This window comes from Pleurodeles waltl, chromosome 12 (assembly GCF_031143425.1).
Source record: "Pleurodeles waltl isolate 20211129_DDA chromosome 12, aPleWal1.hap1.20221129, whole genome shotgun sequence".
Classification (NCBI taxonomy): domain Eukaryota; kingdom Metazoa; phylum Chordata; class Amphibia; order Caudata; family Salamandridae; genus Pleurodeles; species Pleurodeles waltl.
The window spans coordinates 71063844-71079464 of NC_090451.1; the positions used below are offsets into that span (position 1 = coordinate 71063844).

Genomic DNA, 15621 nt, shown 5'->3' on the forward strand with positions numbered 1-15621 from the left:
GGCTACCTAGGAGAGAGGAAAGGCTACTAACACCTGAAGGAGCCTATCACAAGGAGTCTCTGACGTCACCTGGTGGCACTGGCCACTCAGAGCAGTCCAGTGTGCCAGCAGCACCTCTGTTTCCAAGATGGCAGAGGTCTGGAGCACACTGGAGGAGCTCTGGACACCTCCCAGGGGAGGTGCAGGTCAGGGGAGTGGTCACTCCCCTTTCCTTTGTCCAGTTTCGCGCCAGAGCAGGGGCTAAGGGGTCCCTGAACCGGTGTAGACTGGCTTATGCAGAATTGGGCACCTCTGTGCCCAACAAAGCATTTCCAGAGGCTGGGGGAGGCTACTCCTCCCCTGCCTTCACACCATTTTCCAAAGGGAGAGGGTGTCACACCCTCTCTCAGAGGAAGTTCTTTGTTCTGCCATCCTGGGCCAGGCCTGGCTGGACCCCAGGAGGGCAGATGCCTGTCTGAGGGGTTGGCAGCAGCAGCAGCTGCAGAGAAACCCCAGGAAGGGCAGTCTGGCAGTACCAGGGTCTGTGCTACAGACCACTGGGATTATGGAATTGTACCAACAATGCCAGGATGGCATAGAGGGGGCAATTCCATGATCATAGACATGTTACATGGCCATATTCGGAGTTACCATGGTGAAGCTACATATAGGTAGTGACCTATATGTAGTGCACGCGTGTAATGGTGTCCCCGTACTCACAAAGTTCAGTGAATTGGCTCTGAACAATGTGGGGGCACCTTGGCTAGTGCCAGGGTGCCCTCACACTAAGTAACTTTGCACCTAACCTTTACCAGGTAAAGGTTAGACATATAGGTGACTTATAAGTTACTTAAGTGCAGTGTAAAATGGCTGTGAAATAACGTGGACGTTATTTCACTCAGGCTGCTGTGGCAGGCCTGTGTAAGAATTGTCAGAGCTCCCTATGGGTGGCAAAAGAAATGCTGCAGCCCATAGGGATCTCCTGGAACCCCAATACCCTGGGTACCTCAGTACCATATACTAGGGGATTATAAGGGTGTTCCAGTAAGCCAATGTAAATTGGTAAAAATGGTCACTAGCCTGTCAGTGACAATTTGGAAAGAAATGAGAGAGCATAACCACTGAGGTTCTGATTAGCAGAGCCTCAGTGAGACAGTTAGGCACCACACAGGGAACATATACATGCACACCTATGAGCACTGGGGCCCTGTGTGACAGGGTCCCAGTGACACATACATATAGGCCACAAACCTATGAGCACTGGGGTCCTGACTAGCAGGATCCCAGTGACACATAACAACCATACTGAAAACATGGTGTTTTCACTATGAGCACTGAGGCCTGGCTATCAGGATCCCAGTGAGACAGTGAAAACAGTGACAAACACCCTGACATACACTCACAAACAGGCCAAAAGTGGGGGTAACAAGGCTAGAAAGAGGCTACCTTCTCACAATCAGGCAGCCAGAAAACAAAGCACAGGTAGAATCAAATGCACCTGTATATAGATCAAGTTTCTACTGAGTTATATTTGGATACAGTTTACATTTAATTTTATAAATGTGGGTTAGCAGACCAATAGTGGATAGAAGGGTCATACAAATGACCCACATCTCCCAGAGGATCAGATTCAATGGAGAATAGAAAACAGGTTAAATGACCCCTGTAGACTTAATGGGCTATGTATAGACTATTTAGCACTATAAAATAAAAAAAAGAAGATTGCCCTAATGAGAGTCTACATCAAAATTTGAGTAGATGTCTAGAGAGGTTAGTTGAAGCACTCCATCGCCTAAGGAGGGCTCTGTGATTGAAGTGCTAAATACCGCCGCATTCCAGTAAAGTAGCAGCCATTGAACTGAGCTGTGTTTAACTCGCCAAGAAAACATATATTGGGCTACTCGTGGCGCTAGAGTGGTCTGAGACGAGATTGATATTTCTCAGGTGGATCTGCCATCCAAGAAGATGAAGGAAAACACCCGTGCCCCTGTAAGAAAGTTCTTCAACAATCGACAAATGGCTGAGAAAGCCTAAGACATTGGGACATTTTCAGAAAAGATATCATTATGTTACCAGGCCTGCATAAATGTACTAACTGCAAATAAAAACAAGATGATCATTGAAAACACGCTTTACTTCATTGTTTTAAATAGAAAGACAAACATACAAGTGCTTATACATAAATAAAAATCTTAACCTATGGTAGAGGCCCATACATTTCAATGTACACTGCCAGTCCCACAGCTCAAACACAAACATCCAACGAAGCTGGCGAGAACTCCTTTAGATGGTATTCAATCCAGATACATTGAAGCAGAGTTGGGCTTGTGACACAGAGGGATAGACTTTGCTTTGATGAAGTGACCTGTATAGCGACAACATTTAAACTTACTTTGAGAAGCCATCAATCTAAACTCTAACTGTGTCCAGTGAAAAACAGTGTAAATGCGAAGCTAAATGTTTCAAAGTATCCATGAAGCGACTGTCCAATAGAAACGCACCACTCGAAAAGCCCTGAATAAAGCTGTTCTTCGTATGGTCAGTGCGCCAACAGATGACCGCCTCAGATACGCCTCAAGAAGCTCAGGTTTGCACTATTGGGGATGCATATCTGGTCAAGAGGGAGCGAGGAGCCTGCAAACTGGATATGCAGTGGGTACAAGTATTTGACATCTACAAGCAGCTGCCCGTTGCCTTGGGTTACACGATCCTGTAGCCGCCTCTGCAGCAAGAACAAATACACAGATAGATTAATTTCTCAGAGTACACCCATAGACTTCTTAGCCCAACCCCACAGTACACCATTCAAATCCCATACTACAAAAAACAGAGATACAGGTTGACTGCACTGTGTTCAGCACCATCATGAGCTGCACTACCAGAATCATTACATGAAATCATATTTTGCAATCGTACTCTAAGTTAGACAACTACATCCAAGGGACAGTCTAGGTCCTGGATCTCGTATCAAAATTATGCTTGAATTGGGGCGTATGCCTGAAGAACGTGAACAAGTGAGGCCATGTACCATGCGAGTGCGACAGTGGTGCCCCCCTCAGAATTTGGCACAATTATTCTTTTAAGTTGACAATCTTCAAACATGTCTAGACTTATTTAAAGATTGCAGTTACGTTCGGTTACCTTTTTAAAAATGCAACAAATTGTTTTGTGCTTCAAACAAAGCAACGTTACCTGCATAATGCTTCTTTCGGACAGAGTCTGGCCCCTTCCGGGATCACTTGAGGCCTGCCTAGGGGGGGCCACCCCCCAGTTTGAAGACCCCTCTGCTTTAGTGGGTACACCACGTGATCACACCAAAGGGGAACCTCTAATCCTACTGCCCACGAAAGACTATTTACAGTTTTCATAAACCGCAGAGGCGTACTCACCTGAACATTCTCTGTAAATCGATTTGAAACTCGTTCCTCAAAATCCAGTGGAGTGTACAATTTCAGAATTTTCACAATCTGAAAAAAACAGCAATTAGTTTCTGAATTGTAGTTCTAGTTGTGCCCTAGCAGGCATGCTGATCATTAGCAGTCACTGTTGTGTTCAGGTGTCAGAAAGGTGACCCTGTGGCTCCATGTTACAATCCAACACATCCAGAGCTTTCCTTTTTATGCACCACAGGAAGCACTAACTATGTCAAATGGATCCATTAAAGCAGATCACAACTACACGACTAGTAGCAAACCAGTGTAAGCTCCAATGGTTGGAGAAATTGAAGACCAAACCTGAAAACAAGGTGTCCTGGTGACGTGAAGGTATATGGTCACCACAGGTGTAAGGCTCTGCACTGAATGAAATTCTTCAGTAGACTACTTCCCAGACTAACCACATAATCATGTAGAAAGTAAAAATATTCCAGCAAAAAGTGATATTTTTCCAAAAAATTTGTAAAACTTTTAAAGTAATTAGGTGAAAATGGAGAAATGAGCAATACAATATTTAAGGCATTCACATTTTTCAAAGGCATTCACACCGCATATTTGAACAAGGATTTAGTTAAAAGGGTGGAAATTAAGAGTAGTTTGCTGTTTTTTCATTTGTCTGGGACAAAGAATAGATTAGAGAAAGCTGGCTGGCATACTCTGTTCAGCAGTCAAAATTGGCCTCAATTTCTCTTCCTGAAGCCACATTCAAACAAGCGGAAATAGCAATTAAAAGGTAAAAAATAAATAAGAACAAGATAAAGTTTAGTTTGGAACTGTAAGGATAAATAACACCCCCAACCCACTAGGAGAATACTAGTCGGGACTGTACAGAACTTATGAGTGCCAAGTCCCTGTTGCTAGACTACTGCTTTGAGACTGCTGTGTAGGCAGCAGCACCTTTAACAAGGAGGCACACAACATTTCCCAGGAAAGGTTAGCAGAACGCTGAGCGCATGCCCAATTTAGTGCAGATAGTTCATCAGCAATCTCAAAACAGTACCAAACACCATAATTAGCAACTTTGAGTGTAGGAAAGTACCCTCTTTTTGGCATTGTTACCCCCACTTTTTGCCTGAAAAGGTGCATGCAACCTTTCACTTCAGGTCCCTGTAAGTCACCCCTATGGTAGGCCCTCCTCGCCCAGAGGACAGGGAGCAGGCACCTGTGTGTAAGGGCACCCCTGCATGAGAAGAGGTGCCCTCACAAACTCCAGCTCCCTTACCCTGGACTTTGTGATTGGGGAGATGCCATTTTATGTGTGTACTAGACATAGGTCACTACCTACGTCCAGCTGCATAATGGTACTCCGAACCTGGGCATTATTGGTATCAAAATGTCGGAATCATACCCCAATACTGTTGCCAGTATTGGTTGTATGATTCCATGCACTCTGGGGCCTCCTTAGAGGACCCCCAGTATTGCTCCTACCAGCTTTCTGGGCTTTTCTGGGCTGTCAACGCTGCTGCCACCACGCAGACAGGTTTCTGCCCTGCTGCTGCTTGACCAACTCAAACCCAGGAAGGCAGAACAAAGCATTTCCTTTGGTGGGGGCAGAGGCGTATCACCCTATCCCTATTGGAAATAGGTGTTACATGGCTTGAGAGGGGTAGCCTCCCCAAGCCACAGCTTTGAAAGGCGCATTTGGTGCCCTCCTTGCATAAACCAGTCTGCACCGGTTCAGGGGACCACCAATCCCTGCTCTGGCACGAAACTGGACAATGGAAAGGGGAGTAATCACTCCCATGTCCACCACCACCACAGGGGTCTTGCCCAGAACTCCTCCAGATGGCCACTTGATTCTGCCTTCTTGAATCCAAGGTAAGCAGAGGCCTCTGGGAGCATCTGAGTGGTCAGGCAGGAGACATCACACCTCCCTCCTGATAGGTGTTCACCCTGCTAGGTGACCAATTCCCCTTCCAGGGCTATTTAGGGTCTCCCTTTTGGGTCAGCCCTCATATTTGATGTGCAAGACTCCAGCAGGACTCCTCTGCAACGTCTACTTCCACTCCTGGCCACTGGAACAGTAACTGGACTCCACAGGAACCTACAATCTACAGCTAAAGCGACAACTCTGCTCTGCAACATTGTTTCTCCGGCTCCTTCCAGCAAGTGCAATATTTCCCTGGCTGTGCATCCTCTGAGGGCAGCAAGTATTCGATCTGCACCAAGAAGCAAGAAGGAATTTTCCTTGGAGTGAAGGAGTCACTCCCCTGCATCTGCAGGCACCAACTGCAACGAATACCGGCTGTGTGGATCTCTGTCTCCAAAGTTTGACAGCTGGCAGAGAGGACCGAGGGGACACCTACAGAAGAGCAGTCACTCCTTGCCTCTCCCCGTGCACCGCGTCTCTTCAAGCTACCAAGGCTTGTTGGCATCTCCTCCAAGGGATCTTCAGGCTCTAAGTAGCTCCAGCACTCTTCCCTGCAATGCACAGTCCTCTGCGTGCTTCTCCTGTGACATGGGATTCCTTTCCATGTGTGCTGCATGGGCCTCACCGCGACTCCTGTGCTTGCTGCCTGTGGGTAATCTGTGGGGGCTGCCTCTTCTTCTGACTCTTGGTCGCTGAGGGTCACCCGGGACTTCCTTCTGTGGGTTTAGTCCCCCTGGACCATGCTGGTCCTCAGCAGATCCACTTTATTTCATTTGCGACATTTGCCTTTGCCAAGACTTGTTGTTGGCTTTTCCACACCACAGACCGATTGCAATTCTTCTTCCAGCGTGGGACGTCAACTGCATCACTAAGGAACTCTTCAGCTGCTCCATGGCTACATTGCTGACCGTCTTCGTCTCACCGTCGGCCAGATCCTGAATCCAGACTGGTGGGTAGTGGCTCCTGCCACCACCAGACACTCCAACGTGAACTGGACTTGGTCCCCTTATTTTCCAGGTCTTATTATTCCAGGCTCCACCTTTAGTTTCTTGTAGTCTTGTCTGAGTCTTGCAATATCCTTCTCTGAATTCATTCTGGTGGGTTTGGGGAGAACCAGTTACTTATCTCTTTACTCCTGGTCGCTGGGGGACACTCGTACTTACCTTGTGGGTTTCCTAGTTCCTCCAGGTCCCCTCTACCGATTCCACTTCTTTAGGTCTGGGCCAGACTTTCGCATTACACTTCCTTAATATATGGTTTGGTTCTCACCCCCCCCCCCCCCCCATCCACTCCCCCCCAGGCCTTCAGTATTGCCTATTGCTTTTCACTGTTTTCTTTTGCTTTTTATGCCAATTTCTGATTGCTACTGTACATATAGTAGTGCATTTACTTACCTCCTATTGGAGCATTTCCTATCTAGTATTTTAGCATTTGCGTCTCTAAGATAAAGTACCTTTATTTTTAGAACACTGTGTGGTTCTTTTGTGTGTGTAAGTGCTGGGTGACTATAGTGGTATTGCGTAAGCTTTGCATGTCTCCTAGATAAGCCTTGGCTGCTCATCCACAGCTACCTCTAGAGAGCCTGGTTTCCTAGACACTGACTACACCTCAATAATAGGGGATACCTGGGCCTGGTATAAGGTGATTAAACTATGGGTACTCACCACATTTCAGGCCAGCTTCCTACACTGAGCATAACAATAGTGATAACAATGCAACGCACATCTAACAGGCACCAAACAATTGGGCCTCAGTGAGTTCACATCACTCTACTCTTCAAAATACACACTGTCGAATGCCAACACAACACACTCTCAATACCATCTCAACACCCCATGGCTAGTCCGGTGTAAAGCGATCAGGAAGAGTAACCGGACACCATGCGGTCACTACCTCCGATACATACATCAAGCCTAGCAAGGAGCACACTAATCCCACCAGAGAGGCACGTAAGTATCCTCATTGGCAAAGACCTCCCACAACACTATAAAAAACCCGAAAGCAGCATATTAGTAATCGTCAATTTGATGACTCCGCTGAGAAAACAGACCGAGGGCCTGATTCTAACTTCGGCGGGCGGCAGAGGCCGCCCGCCGAAGTTCCCCCACCAAAATACCGCTCCGCGGTCTAAAGACAGCGGAGGGTATTTTGGGATTTGCCCTGGGCTGGCGGGCGGCCGCCAAAAGGCCGCCTGCCAGCCCAGGGCAAATCAACCTTCCCACGAGGACGCCGGCTCAGAATTGAGCCGGCGTAGTGGGAAGGTGCGACGGGTGCAGTGGCACCCGTCGCATATTTCAGTGTCTGCATAGCAGACACTGAAATACTTTGTGGGGCCCTCTTACGGGGGCCCCTGCAGTGCCCATGCCATGGGCATGGGCACTGCAGGGGCCCCCAGGCACCCCCTACCGCCATCCTGTTCCTGGCGTTAGACCCGCCAGGAACAGGATGGCGGTAGGGGGTGTCAGAATCCCCATGGCTGCGGAGCGCGCTCCGCAGCCATGGAGGATTCTGTAGGGCAGCGGAAAACCGGCGGGAGACCGCCGGTTTTCCTTGTCTGACCGCGGCCGAACCGCCGCGGTCAGAATGCCCTGCGGGGCACCGCCGGTCTGTCGGCGGTGCTCCCGCCGACACTGGCCCCGGCGGTCTCAGACCGCCGGGGTCAGAATGACCCCCTAAGTCCTGTAACTAAATTCTCAAGCTCACAGCATGGAGTGAGATAGTACTAGGAGGGCATGCTAATGGCGGAAGGGCCCATATAGATCTACAGCACATTAAGGGGCACATTTAAGAGTCCCTAATGCCTCCTTGCACCACAATAACGTATTTCTTTTTTTACGCTAATGTGGCCCAACGAGACCGAAATTGCCTGCCAAAAATTTACAAAGTGGTGCACTGCATGCATTACGCCACTTTGTAACCATTTGCGCTACATTATGCCTATCCCATTCATAATGTATTCATAGAGGGCGTGCCCCTGTTAGGGGGGCCGGAAAAAAACTGCGCAAAGAAATCTAAGAGATTTCTTTGTGGCATTTCTTTGGACACTTTTAACGCCTGCTCAGAGGAGGCGTTCAAAGGAGGCTCACATTGGTTACAATGGGCCTCAATGGGCTTTTCAGGATTAGCGTCAACATTTTTGACGCTAATCCTGCAAAGCTCCAAACTAGCATTAAAGATTTTGAAGCTAGTTCCATAATTAGCACCATGGTGCGTCATATCTTATATATGGCACACACATGGTTGGCGTTAAGGGGGGGCGCTAAGAGGCGCAAGGAAAATGACGCTCCACTGGGTGCAGCACTACTTTCCTTAAATCAAGCCCTTTGTCTTTGTGTTGTCCATCTTATGTGAACTAAACCTAACCTTGAGCTCATAAAAAAAGGTTATGTGGATTTTCTGTAGACCTCCTCTTGCACATTGCGAAGTGGATCGAACATGTTTGCAGACCACAGAGCAGCAGTGGGTGGAATGTGAGTGGGACATGGGTGGGAAATGGCATATTTTAAGCGTCTCTGCACATAGTAAATTGTGAAAAACAAACACCCTTTGCTTTTACTGTAGTAAAACCTATCAGGAATAGAAATGTGGCAGCACTCCAGATATGTCAAATAGGTGCAGGAGTGTGGCATTCCTATAGCCAGATGCACATGGCATTGTTTGGGGTCAAGAACAAGAAGTTTTCATGTCTATTTTGTCCTTAGGAGAAGTAGGCTCAACTCCCTGCAGCACAAACCGTTTTGCTGTTAATTTACAGTACCACATTATGGATCAGGGCATAGTCTGTAGTTAAGGTAATATTCGTGTCCATATGTTAATGCTGTTTGAACTTTTATCTATGGTTCAGTAATGCAAACCATTTATTATTAGGTTGAGCACTCCGAGGAAATGTTGTAGGCCTCGGACTGCACTACTGACGGTGGTTCCAGTATAAAAATATATACACACGTTTGCAAAGTTTAACAATATGAGGCTACGTATATTGCACTCTGGTTAGATGCAAATATTTGCAAAATTTGAAAGCACGATTCAGGATTTGCTTTCAAAATAAATTGTTCACAAAAAATGCAACTAGAAAAAAATGTTTTGCTAAACTACTGTGAAATGTTAGGTACTATTTCTTTGAAGCATTATTTAGTAAAATGTGTTGATGTAGTCCACTATCTTCAAAACATATTCCTAACTGAAAATCAGGGTAACCACTTTCAACAGGATTATGGAATGCATGAAATTAACAAGCATTGGCAAAGCCAGAAGGTCAGACATTGGTTGTCAGCCTTTTGGTCTCGTCAATGCATATCTTGTTTTCACATTGTTTTTGTACAACTTTATAGCTTTGGGAGCTGTTGGTCCTGCACCATTATAACAAACATTGACAAAAATAAACATATTTTTTTGTTCTGAAAAAGCACACATTCCCACAACACTCCTGGAACAGGATAAAACTACTTTGTGTGCCGATATGCTCCTTATAAAAGAGCAGAATGCCACCACTCAGTGAAGCCAGTCTACAGATAGGGACAGCATTTTAAAAACAAAAGGTATTGGTTAACGCCAGGCCTAATTAGGAGCCCAATTCTTAAAGAAAGTCACAAAAGTGGACTCTTAGTAAATGTTCCTTATATTAGTGCTGATTCACAGCTTTCATGAGTTCGCAAGAATGTACAGAAGGCCAGGAAATCGTACTTCTAAAAATATTTTAGAACTGCATTTTAGCACACTTTTTTCCCAGCCCTGGAAGACATTTGACTTCTACCCTTGTCAGGAGTAAATTTCCAATAAGAGAAGAGCTGGTGAAACCCCCTAAAAATGCAAGTTAGTAGGTTTGCACAGACTCAAATGGGCATTCCAACCCTGGACCAATCAGTTACCCCTACTTCCAGGAGCAGTATGTAGATCTGCAGAAAGGTGGCAAAATAAGGGAATTGCTAGTATTCAGACCCTACTATATTATGAGCCCTGGCATAACCAGAGAGGCTATAATGAGATTGCGTATATAATCAAATGCTGCCATACTTTGTCACCGCACCAAGTGGCACCAAAGGGACAAGTGGAGTTTTTTTTTTTTCTTTTACTGGGCAAGTAGATTTATGAAGCAACCTGTCCCATGACCAAGTAGATATTTTATAAAATTCCACAACCCTGTAGGTGGCTAACTACTGCCTGATTCAACAAAGGAGAACAAAAATGATTGGTTGTGTGATGACATCACATGGTAGGATCTACATGGCTCCTTCAAGCCATCCAGTGCCCCTTCGATAAGACACAAACACCTGTAACCACTAGTTTACCATCTCAAATACTGATGGAAGCCCAAAAAAAGTACCAAAAAAACAAAAAACTAAAAAAAGATTTTGTTGTTCAGAGAGTACCACATGAAGAAGCAACAATGGCCATATTTGCTGCAATTCAGTGGTGCCAACACCATCGTGAACCACAAATACTACTGAACTGACTGAACAGAAATTCAACCAGAAGTCAACATCTGGCCAGAGTAAAAAAAAAAAAAAACAACAGATGGCTTCCTAAAGTCCCAACAACAGAAGGTTTTGGTCAATATTGTGCGGCACAGGATCATAAATAGGGTTTTTGGTTATGTGCTGGGTGGCCAGGGTCCTGCCTTACCCACCTAGGAGCTGGGTGTCAAACTGTGATAGAGGGTGTCTGCAAACATTAGATGCATGAAAATAAATCCCAAATTTACAGCAAGAACTAGGAACCTCTTCATTCTGCAGTGTACCAGAAAGAGCTACAAGTCATATCTGCTATGAAGAAAGTGTTTAATCTGTGCTTTGAGAAAAAGCGTATGAACAGAAAGGTGACACAACCAGAACCAGTTTGTGGAGCATAGTTCAAGTTGCTAAAGTACCAGAGATCTGAAATTACTGTTGGCAATTTAGGCCTCACAGCCTTTGTTTTCATTGTCTGGCAAGGCCGTGTAGTATACGCATAGCGAGTAGCATAGCATGCACTTACCTGCTGAGGTAGCAAGGATGTGCACATGCTATAGATTGCCTCAGCATCCTCCTCGGTTTTCTTCTTCACTTGAAGCAGTTGCGCAGCCTGGATCAGAGGTTGCAGCACGTCTACAATGCTACTGTGTCTAAGGCCCCTTCCCTGTAGCCACTCCTCCAACTGGCTGATGTTGTACCTGTAAAGAAAGGCACAGTCATTCTAAACACATGGTACACAGAGATCAATGTGTGGGCTTCAGAAGGGATGAAAGGTACAAGGCAAAAGTAAAAATAGCAAGACAAACATATTGGGGCATTGGCAGGTCTTAAAGAGGTTTCAAACAGAATTTCAACCATATCTGCCCTACTGAAAAAAACATGCACTTTGAAATGTGTCCTATCCCAATCTATCCTTTCTAAAGGCATATCTGACTCCACCACTCTTTTGAGTCATGCACCAAATTTTTAAGGGTTTGGTCTGAGCAGAGAGAATTTGCAAAGGCCTCTATGATCATGTTAAGCCATATACCAGCCACACATAAAGGGGCTGCCCATATACTGCTGAAGTAAAGACATTCCAAAAAGTACTCATCTGAAGTGTTTCTAGAAGACAGAGTATCCCAAACGATTTTGAACCAAATTCTGGATTTACTAGGACTTTTTTTTTAATATAAATGCTTAAGAATGGATTTTGACTAGACCTAGAAAATCTGCCTCTGGTCACCACATTTTCAATCGTCAGTTAACAGTTTTTCTTGATATTTCTCAGACTTTTGTCATGTCTCAGAAAAACAGTTATAAGGACAACTTATCCTTACTTTTTCCTTTACCCTCTTTTTTTATAGTTGGTGCTTACTGCATACTCCACTTCATTTGACCATAAGATTTCAAAGTTCTGTTTAGGATATTTTCATTTCCTTCCGTATAGTTCCCCTGAGGGCTAGTGCACATGAAGGGCCAGATCTTGCAATGTCAGTCCCAAATTAACTCTTTTAGTTGACGTGTATTCTGTGAAACTGGGTTCTATAATTTCAGATTCATCAAAATTTTGTGGGCTAACTAGGTTTTTATTAAAATCATGCAGACTGGTTTATCTTTTCCACCTCCCACTTCCCCCCATATTGCAAGGCTGGCCTTGCAATATGGGGCAGTGGGATATTCCATTTGGAGTTAGAAAATAAGTGATTTAAATTTAACAAGTGACAAGGTTCAGTTCTTGTTGTTACTAAACAAACAGATGGGTGAACAGTCTCAGATTATTTTATTTTTAATATAACATTTTAAACCAAGCAACTAGATTGGTGCTATTATCTAACTGTTAGGCTGCTTATTTGCTACTGCAATGGCTTGGCATTAGCCAATGCAATTTATTTTCTTTCACAGGGAAGTCCCACCAAAAGTAAATAAATTGAAGCAATACTTCAGGTATCACCAAGATGTACATCATCTTTGTAAATGGAGTGTGGATAAGGAAAAGGTGACCGGCCATGCAGTTGCTTCTCCTACCCTTTTTTAGTGCAACAGGAGCATACGTCACCTTGATTTTAACCTGGCTTTCATCCATTGGTTGCCAGTTCAGAACTTGAGAAAATTTGGCTTTACCAGATAAATGAGAAGGTCTTCAACGAAACACAGCCAATACTTATATCATCAAATCCATCCTCACTCAGTGATAGAAAGCAATAAAGGAGGAGGTCAATACATTACTTAATGTCATCTCGACACCTCGTGGAACAGCAGTATACTAACACTTTGTACCACACATGTCAAATCAGCCTTGTTGCGGTGTGTATGTACTCGAAGTCATATGCTGCAGACACACAGCCGTACATCACTCTTAGAGGACTCCTTTTAGGACAACATGCGACTAAACCTTATCATTTAGTTTTAAGCTGGATCCATGGGTCTGGAGAGCAGTACCAAAATGCATTTACCTTTGCTAAATTTAAAATAAAAAAAATAAAAAAATAAAAATTTAAAAAAGGAAAACTATTGTGCAAATAGAAGGTTTTTAATGTCATATTTGTAATTGACTAACAAAGTTGCTGAGGGGTTAAGTTTGGAAAAGTGATTTGACAATTCTTTCTTGAGCAAAAACCCTGGAAACAATTTGTTGGTGAATTGGTTACAAGATGTTCAGATTTTGTAAATTGCAGTTTTATGTATCCATATTGGGATGCACAACAGTACAAGTTACTTACCTTCGGTAACTAAATATCTGATAGAGACGTCTAGTTGCAGATTCCTTACCTTAGAATAGATGCCCGAGCAATGCCATCCTCGGAAGTGGGCTGCAAACCAAAATCATACTAGAAAGTCCTGCAGGACCGAACGACCAATGTAGCCGTTCCGACGGACCTGACTGTCCAGGAATTAGGGTTTAGCAAACGTGTGCAGGGTTGCCCACGTAGCCGCCTGGCAGATATCCAGGACAGGAACTCCGCTTGCTAACACAGTGGAAGCAGCAGTTGCTGTGGTGGAATGAGCACGCAAGCCCTCAGGGGTTTGCTTCTTGGCTAAAGCGTAGCACATTTTGATGCAAAGAAGTACTCATCGAGAGACGGTACGTTTTTGCACCGCCTTCCCTTTCTTCGCACCCACATACCCGACAAAGAGTTGATCGTCCACCTGGAAATCTTTAGTACGATTAAGATAGAACGCCAACGCTCTTTTTAGGTCCAGATGGTGGAGTCTCTCCTCCTCATGGGAAGGATGTGGGGGTGCATAAAAAGTAGGCAGGGTGATGGATTGGCCTACATGAAAAGGTGTAACCACCTTGGGAAGGAAGGAAGCCTTAGTGCGCAACACCACTTTGTCGGGGTGCACAGACAAGAATGGAGGTTTGCATGAAAGGGCCTGAAGCTCACTCATCCTGTGAGCAGAAGTGATGGCAACAAGAAAGACAGTTTTGAAGGTGAGAAGCCATAAGGGACAATTGTGCATCGGCTCAAAGGGAGTACACATTAAATAAGTAAAGACAAGACTGAGGACCCACTGAGGCATGATTAACGGAGTGGGAGGAAATAAATGGGTGAGATCTTTTAGGAATCTACTCACAACAGGAGATTTAAAGAGTGAGGGTTGATCAAGTAAGCTAAGAAAGGCCGAAATGGCAGATAAATACCCTTTAAGGGTGCCCAAGCCAGAGCCCTGCTGGTCCAAAGAAAGAATGAACAAAATAACCTCAGATAGAGGGGGCAGAGAGGGGATCAACAGATTTGTTGGTGCACCATGCTACAAATTTATGCCAATGACAGGAGTATACTGTTTTGGTGGAGGAACACTGGCTGCCAAGATAACATCACAGACTTCAGGTGGAAGATCAAAAGTCGTCAACTGGTGCCGCTCAATCTCCACGAATGAATGCGGAGATTGGACAGGTTCAGGTAGAGAACCATCCTCTGCTGCTACAGAAGATCCGCCCGAATAGGCAGTCTGAGTGGAGGATCGATGGCCATACTCAATAGCTCTTGATACCATACTGTCTGTGCCCAGTCCGGAGCCACCAAGATAACTTGGGCCCAGTCGTTCCTGATCTTCTTGAGAACTCTGGGCAGAAGTGGTATAGGCGGAAAGGCGTAAAGGAGACAAAAAGTCTCCGAGCGAGTGCCACCTTGGAAACTCCAACGTGCAAAACAGCTGGCATTGCGCGTTCTCTGCGGAGGCGAACAGATCTAATCAAGGCTCTCCCCACTGCTGAAAGAGACCTTTCGCCACCTCTGGATGGAGACGCCATTTGTGATCGGCTGTGCATCGACAACTGAGTTCGTCCGCTCTGGCGTTGAGAACCGCCAGATGTTGAACTCCCAGGGTAATGCCCTGATGTTCCAGCCATGTCCAGAGATGTAGTGCCTTCTGACAAAGGGTCCAGGACCCTAATCTGTCCTGTTTGTTGCAGTACCATATGGCGGTAGTATTTTCCATGAACACTGCACTACCTTCCCTTTGAGAGAGGGAAGAAATGCTTTCAACGCAAGCCTGATCGCCCGGAGCTCCAGAGGATTGATATGAAGCCCAGACTCTGACGGAGACCAGAGGCCTCTGATCTTCGCCTCTCCCACGCGATCGCCCTAACCCAAGAGCGACGCATTTGTCGTTATAGATAGATCTGGTTGGGGAAGGGAGAGGGATCTGCCATGGACCCAATGTGGATTTGAAAGCCACCACTGCAGGTCTTTCCCAGTCTCCTCCGAGATCTGGACCATATGGGAGAGATTCCCCTGATGCTGCGCCCACAAAACTTTAAGTCCGACTGCAAAGCCCGCATATGCTACCTGGCACGTGTCACCAGCAGGATACTGGAGGCCATGAGGCCCAGCAACCTCAGTCACTCTCACCGAAACCAAAGACAGAGGCTAAAAGATCGGAATCATAGCCTGAATATCTT

General features: G+C 45.5%; 1 protein-coding gene across 1 annotated transcript in view; it reads right to left on the bottom strand.

Annotated features, from left to right (window-relative positions):
- Nucleotides 1-1440: 1440 nt before the first annotated feature.
- Nucleotides 1441-15621, bottom strand: part of LOC138268028 (unconventional myosin-Vb-like) — a 160552-nt gene continuing 146371 nt past the window's right edge. The window contains exons 35-37 of the mRNA XM_069217350.1: nucleotides 11257-11431; nucleotides 3369-3446; nucleotides 1441-2701 (exon numbers count right to left, since the gene is read on the bottom strand). Coding sequence (XP_069073451.1) covers nucleotides 2543-2701; nucleotides 3369-3446; nucleotides 11257-11431 — 412 coding nt within the window. The 3' untranslated portion in view covers nucleotides 1441-2542. The remainder of the gene's footprint in view (nucleotides 2702-3368; nucleotides 3447-11256; nucleotides 11432-15621) is intronic.